The sequence below is a fragment of the Mizuhopecten yessoensis genome, unplaced genomic scaffold, assembly GCF_002113885.1.
Source record: "Mizuhopecten yessoensis strain PY_sf001 unplaced genomic scaffold, ASM211388v2 scaffold8811, whole genome shotgun sequence".
NCBI lineage: Eukaryota > Metazoa > Mollusca > Bivalvia > Pectinida > Pectinidae > Mizuhopecten > Mizuhopecten yessoensis.
Window position 1 is genome coordinate 1,000,048 of NW_018407733.1, and position 8,101 is coordinate 1,008,148.

The following is an 8,101-nucleotide window of genomic DNA, read 5'->3' on the forward strand; positions in this document are numbered from 1 at the left end:
ACTTCATGGTCCCATTTCATATCAAGAGAGAAATATATCTGTCACATGTAGCACAGATTAAACTTATGACAGTACATCAGATCACTTGCAGATGGTTTGAGCACTTGTTACTGATGTGCTTTTTGACCAGGCATTCACTCATCTTTTCAAACAGTTCAATGACCCTATCTGAGTATCATTATTGTTTTAAAATCATGACCAACAAATATCAGGTGGAAACAAAAACATGATAATAACCGAAACATGATATTAAGTGAAACTGTACTAGTGCAGTAAAAACCCTCTTAGGGGAAATGCAACTGAGTACCTGTCATACAGAGCTATAATACATTGCAACAACATAAAAGTCTAACTAATGAGCCACAAAACCTGAACACCTTGGCTGAGGAAGGAACTCGTAGCATCATCACGTAAGAACTGGAGAAGATTTAAATACTTAAACATAAACTTTGATTGTTTTCAGATCATTAAGACGCGGGTGAGAGAAATGAACATACCACGCTTTAAGATCATCTGTCTAGTCCACATAGGACAGCTCAACAACCAAGGTCTCCGGATCGGCAGTCGGTGCTTGTGGGATTCAACATGTGATACGTTTTCCTCCTACGAATTCCGTAACAATAAGTTATTTGCCATAGGGTCAGTTTATGGGGTATATTTTGAGTGAGTTGGATCATTTTTTTTTTTTTGGGGGGTGTTCATGTTCAACTCAGTTATATCACTATAAGATATTTTGCAATTTTGGCAATCAGGTTGAATATAGACACCCACAACAAGATATTTAAAGATGGAGGAAAAAAATGGATGATATTTAGATTTTGTTTTTATATCAAACTAATTTTGAAATGACTTTTTGGTTCAAGAACAAGTTTGATAGATGTGAATGCAAAAGCAAACAAAAAAAGAATATTTTTGCATAAGAAATTGATTTTGATGAATTAATAAGGTTGTATACATTAGCAATAAATTTCTCCTGATTGAATATGGGAGTAAGGTATGGTCCCACTTTTCATCAAAACATCCATGATTGTGCAATAGTGTTTTGCTGAATTTCATGGACACTTGTTTTGACCATGAAGATACACTATTCTTTATGTATGAATGTGAATGTATTGTGGTGATGGAATTTTACAAGTTCACCAATATTTCTATCTAGGTAAAAGTCTGAGTAGGTAAAAGTCCTGCTTTATCCATATTGGCAGGAAACTGTTTTGGCAATGCTTCACATGTATTTGAAAAAATTAGAAGAATTATGGATAATTCTCAAGTATCAAAGAAATTGTCAATATACACGTATACCAATAGTTAAATCAAATTAAAAATCAGGAATAATTAAAGAAATTTTGCACTCATACTGATACAATGTTATCTGGTCATTTTTAATTCATAAAAAGTAAATCATGTTATTTCAATATTGTTTGAAATACTATAAATAAGTGAAAGCTCATCTTTACAATGATTGCTACACAAACAATAGAGCTCGGAAAGCTAACTGTTTGGATTACAAAGATTTCCCCTGCCCCCAGAGCTGACACACTACCAGTTAGCCTGTAATGTACATACTTTATATAATCTAACTTAGACAGGTTTTACTGTTAATACAAGCTTACCTGTACAAAGGTAGATCCTGTACCATATTCCAACTAATAAGGGCCCTTGATAATCAGCAATTTACAAAAAAATACAACCATTGCAAAACCTGACAAAGTCATAAAAATAGTTTTTTTTTCAAACCAGAAAAAGCATATATGTTTGTAATTATAAATAGAATTGGTCTTTTAAAGAAAGACAACTGCTAATTTATTTCTGATTTATAAAATAAGTGCTATATTTATTTTAATATACAAGATTGGTCAGGTAGATCTATGTTGGTGTTTCTGTAAAATTATACATGCCATGTATATACTAGTGTGATAGTCACACTGTATGTGTGTCTGCATTCTCGCACAAAACCTCACTCCATCGTTTGAGGAGGAATTGATGTCTTGAGTCAGAATCAAGAAGTACCTGTATGGCTGTAATTTATGATTTTTTGATGATTCAAAACGTGTTCACTATCCGTAGATATTTTTGTCAATTTTGACTCCATTGTGGGGTACGGTTTTCTATCTTATGTATTCCCTCCGTTATATACTGCTATTTATTCACTGCTTATTTCAATGTTTCTAGTTTTACACATTTAGATGTCTTTTTTGGACAAATATGTTACATACTATTTTAGAAATAGATTTTTTTTCTTGAGAACTGAAACAGATTGTAAAAAAGTCCTCCTGATTTTTTTATTATTTTTTTGTAGGTAATTTTTTTTCACATTTTTCTATTTCTGTGTTTTCCTTGTTTATGTTTACTTTCATATTTCTGTGTATGAACATTAATATGATCATGTATTAATTAAGAAATGAGATCTGTTTACTTTCAAAATAAATGATGTTAAATGCTGTAAGGACATACAGTACAGTGGAGTCATGCCAGTCTCACAAGGTCCTTTCACAGATAACTGGTCACCATTTTGGTATCTATTTGTGCAAATTTGAGAAATGAAAAAGGATTTTTCTGTTTTAGTACCGTTTCATTCTTGAATTTAGCTGAAAACTTGCTTATACTAAAACATGTTTCTTACATGTGAAATTCATGTAAAACCTTAACATAAGCATTTAGAAGTTGATTTTCTTGTTTATCCCAGCGTGACGATTAACAAGGTTCCACTGTACATGCAGAGTACGAGACGTTTTTCTTTACTGGTGACGGTATTCTATCTAGTATAACAGTATTAAGGTTTACATGAACTTGTGGTTTTCTGATCTTTGTATTCTATACATCTTTTGCTCCTTGATACAATCAATCTAATCAAAATAGGTTTATTCCCTATGTTATTTAAGTGCCTCTTGGTAATATATATACACTGTACATATTGCGGTCGAAATGGTTTGTTCAAAGGGTTTTTTAAGTCTTCTATCTTTCATCTATGCATCATTAATGTTACATGTTTTTCCGTTCGTTTTAGATTTTGTCAGTCAAACTTGAAATAATTCACTTCGTTTCGGGTATTTATGATATACAGTTTATGGTATATTTTCCGTCGAGATGCCATTTCATATTTGTTCCATTTAAAAATGTAAAATATTATAAATTGTCAATGAAAACCCTCTTTGATCAATATGGTATTTGATGGTTGGCCTGTCTAAATTATTTCTGCATGCCGTTTTCTCCCTCCTTATTGTTAAATTATTAACTGGAAGTATTCCTTTACATTTGTATTTATCTGTAATCTGTTTCTGTGATAGCACTGTCAAGTGTACCATACATTCCTGTACCAAATGTCCATTGTGTATGATTAAGGGTTGGAGAGCATTTTCTAACTTATTTATATGATATGAAGCTGTTTTGAAATATACTTTTTTCTATAATATATATACAATATATGTACATTTTATTATACTGATATTTTAAGTTATCCACTTGCACAATCAATTAGAAACATGTTCATGAATTTTAATTTAATAAGATGATATAATTGTGTTATTGGTGACAGTTTAAAACAAACTATACTATCTATTCTAAAATTTATCGATGATGGTCAGGGTTAGATCACAATCATTGACGAACATTTTCTTGTCTCTGACTGGCCAATAGTAATATTAATACAGTTGTACCTGTATTTCCTTAAAGTTTAACCAGGTGTGAACAGAACGCCTTCACCAAATAAAATGTCACTCAAACTGTGTGCTCTTACAACGAATGTTACTCAACGAAAGTGACTGGGACGTAGCTAAGTGTCCAAAGAATTACTGTCTCGAACATTAGTCATCAAATCTGATTTCAAAGGATGATCTTTTCTGCATAAACATCCAAGAAAGGTACTTTTTTTGAGCTATTTCTGTAACTTTCCAGCGTTATTATTTCTAGAATTATTTGCTGATTATGAAGTTATGTTGCACAGTTTTCGAGTGCTGGTTGGGAGGACACATTAGTGTTGGGTGGAGTGGGTAGGAGTGGTAGATTTTGTCCTATGTACTCCCACCAAGATCCTTTCTCTTGCTTATAGACAGAGAACACAGTTTAATAAATGACAAATTACCAAATAATTTTTGTCTGTGATTTGTTGTTTATTGATTTTGAAGTGACCATGTTTGTTGACAAAAAGTTCCAGCATTATCCTATGTCGGGGGTTGGAGGTTATACAGACCTGATCCACAGCCGACACATCCTTTGTTGTGGATCATAAGGGTTGAACTCCCACCCCAACACTTCAAAAGGTTATTTCTCAGAAACCTCAAGAGACTTTTACAAAACCAAAATGGCTACTGGGGGGCCATGATTTTCAGAGAAGGTGCATAACTGCACTGAGTGACTAATTGATATATTTACATATAGATATGTGTAGAAAGTTTCATAAAAACCAAAGCATTCCTTCAGAAGTTATCGCACGGAAACCATTGGTGCAGGCGCTAACAGAGTGACCCCTGGATTTTACATTTGCTTCATAGGCAACACAAAACAGTACCAATGCTGATCTATGTCCATCATTTATTAGCCATGTGTTGTACATTGTATATCACAGATTAAACATAAAGCAAATAGTAAAATCAGGTACCTGTCATACACTTCTACATTGTAAGTCTATAAACGTCTCACGACTTACATATGTGGCTACATCTCCAGATACATCAAAGCCATACACTTCTACATTGTAAGTCTATCAACGTCTCACAACTTACATGTGTCGCTACATCTCCGGATACATCAAAGCCATACACTTCTACATTGTAAGTCGATAAACGTCTCACAACTTACATGTGTGGCTACATCTCCAGATAGATCAAAGCCATACACTTCTACATTGTAAGTCGATAAACGTCTCACAACTTACATGTGTGGCTACATCTCCAGATAGATCAAAGCCATACACTTCTACATTGTAAGTCGATAAACGTCTCACAACTTACATGTGTGGCTACATCTCCAGATAGATCAAAGCCATACACTTCTACATTGTAAGTCTCTAAACGTCTCACGACTTACATGTGTGGCTATATCTCCAGATACATCAAAGCCATACACTTCTATATTGTAAGTCTATAAAGGTCTCACGACTTACATGTGTGGCTACATCTCTGGATACATCAAAGCCATACACTTCTACATTGTAAGTCGATAAACGTCTCACAACTTACATGTGTGGCTACATCTCCAGATACATCAAAGCCATCCACTTCTACATTGTAAGTCTATAAACGTATCAGGACTTACATGTGTGGCTACATCTCCAGATACATCAAAGCCATCCACTTCTACATTGTAAGTCTATAAACGTCTCAGGACTTACATGTGTGGCTACATCTCCAGATACATCAAAGCCATACGCTTCTACATTGTAAGTCTATCAACGTCTCACAACTTACATGTGTCGCTACATCTCCGGGGACATCAAAGCCATACACTTCTACATTGTAAGTCTATAAAAGTCTCACAACTTACATGTGTGGCTACATCTCCAGATAGATCAAAGCCATACACTTCTACATTGTAAGGCTATAAACGTCTCACGACTTACATGTGGGGCTAGATCTCCAGATAGATCAAAGCCATACACTTCTACATTGTAAGGCTATAAACGTCTCACGACTTACATGTGTGCCTACATCTCCAGATACATCAAAGCCATACACTTCTATATCGTAAGTCTATAAACGTCTCACGACTTACATATGTGGCTACATCTCCAGATAGATCAAAGCCATACACTTCTACATTGTAAGGCTATAAACGTCTCACGACTTACATGTGGGGCTAGATCTCCAGATAGATCAAAGCCATACACTTCTACATTGTAAGGCTATAAACGTCTCACGACTTACATGTGTGGCTACATCTTCGGATACATCAAAGCCATACACTTCTACATTGTAAGTCTCTAAACGTCTCACGACTTACATGTGTGGCTACATCTCCAGATACATCAAAACCCTAAATGTGTAGGAGAAAGCTAGTAGATCACTCACACTACAAGTAGCATACCATCGGTACATTGTTTTTGAGATCTTTTTTAACTTTCAATGAACATGTATAGCTATTACCAGTTATCACAAAACTCTTTATATATCTCTTCCTTTATTTCAGTATTTATAATGACACATGTAACTGATTCTGACATTATAAACTTGCACAACTTATTGGCTGAATCATTCCTGTTCAATTCATGATTGTTTGCAAATATTTCTTCCGAGGATAAATGTGTATCTTCATCCACAAACTCAATAACTTGTTCATACCAATCTTGGATCATTAAAAACAAAAGGATTTCTAAACTTGGAAATATTTTCCAAAACAAACAATTTCATAAAAAACAAAGTGGACCTCCTGACCAAGTTTGTTTGTGTTGGCGACATCTGTTGCACAGGTAAGACATCAATACTTTTATAATTTAAGGGCCGTAATCCATGAAACATTCCTACAGATCTAGCAGGAAATATTTGTCTTGTGTGCGTTTTGAATGGAGGGTGAAAACATTCATTTAATCAAACATGGTGTTGACATGAATATTGAAGCCTTAGTAAACAATCTAAGCACGTTTAAACGTAGTGTAATGTACGTGTGAGGAAGTGAAAGAAAGGGGCGCCACATTTGTTGTTGTTTTGTTGAGGAGGAATTTTCTAAAGTGATATTTTTCGCTACCTTTTCCAGAAAGCAGGAAGACAATAAAAGGTTACAAATATTTTTTTAACAAATGAAATAAGAAGTAGTATCATACTACACAGGTTTACCAAGTTTATGTACCAGGTAGCTGTCAAAATATACACAGCATGTAGTTATACAAGGACAATCTACACATTACTCTATCTTACGACAATATTGACTGCAAATTGTGTTCCATACTGTACAACTGAAGCAGATCATACTGTACTACTGAAGCAGATCATACTGTACGACTGAAGCAGATCATACTGTACTACTGAAGCAGAGCGTACTGTACTACTAGTACTGAAGCAGATCGTACTGTATTACTGAAGCAGATCATACTGTACTACTGAAGCAGAGCGTACTGTACTACTAGTACTGAAGCAGATCGTACTGTATTACTGAAGCAGATCATACTGTACTACTGAAGCAGAGCGTACTGTACTACTAGTACTGAAGCAGATCGTACTGTATTACTGAAGCAGATCATACTGTACTACTGAAGCAGATCGTACGGTACTACTGAAGCAGATCGTACTGCACTACTGAAGCAGATCGGACTGTACTACTGAAGCAGATCGTACTGTACTACAGAAGCAGATCATACTGTACTACTGAAGCAGATCCTATTGTACTACTGAAGCAGATCCTACTGTACTACTGAGGCAGATCATACTGTACTACTGAAGCAGATCATACTGTACGACTGAAGCAGATCATACTGTACTACTGAAGCAGAGCGTACTGTACTACTAGTACTGAAGCAGATCGTACTGTACGACTGAAGCAGATCATACTGTACTACTGAGGCAGATCATACTGTACTACTGAGGCAGATCATACTTCACTACTGAAGCAGATCATACTGTACTACTGAGGCAGATCATACTGTACTACTGAGGCAGATCATACTGCACTACTGAAGCAGATCGTACTGCACTACTGAAGCAGATCGTACTGTACTACTGAAGCAGATCATACTGTACTCCTGAAGCAGATCGTACTGTACTACTCAAGCAGATCGTACTGCACTACTGAAGCAGATCGGACTGTACTACTGAAGCAGATCGTACTGTACTACTGAAGCACATCGTACTGTACTACTGAAGCAGATCGTACTGCACTACTGAAGCAGGTCGTACTGCACTACTGAAGCAGATCGTACTGTACTACTAGTACTGAAGCAGATCATACTGTACTACTGAAGCATATCATACTGTACTACTGAAGCAGATCATACTGTACCACTGAAGCAGATCATACTGTACTACTGAAGCAGATCTTACTGTACTACTGAAGCAGATCATACTGTACTACGGAGGCAGATCATACTGTACTACTGAAGCAGATCGTACGGTACTACTGAAGCAGATCGTACTGCACTACTGAAGCAGGTCGTACTGCACTACTGAAGCAGATCGTA

The 8,101-nt window shown here is 35.6% G+C and overlaps 1 protein-coding gene across 3 annotated transcripts in view; it reads left to right on the top strand.

The window, feature by feature from the left end:
* Nucleotides 1-4,085, top strand: part of LOC110456599 (tctex1 domain-containing protein 1-B-like) — a 32,306-nt gene extending 28,221 nt beyond the window's left edge. For all 3 annotated transcript variants that reach the window (XM_021507427.1, XM_021507428.1, XM_021507429.1), the window contains one exon: nucleotides 464-4,085. In XM_021507427.1, the coding sequence (XP_021363102.1) occupies nucleotides 464-667 (204 nt within the window). In that variant the 3' untranslated portion in view covers nucleotides 668-4,085. The remainder of the gene's footprint in view (nucleotides 1-463) is intronic.
* Nucleotides 4,086-8,101: the final 4,016 nt, after the last annotated feature.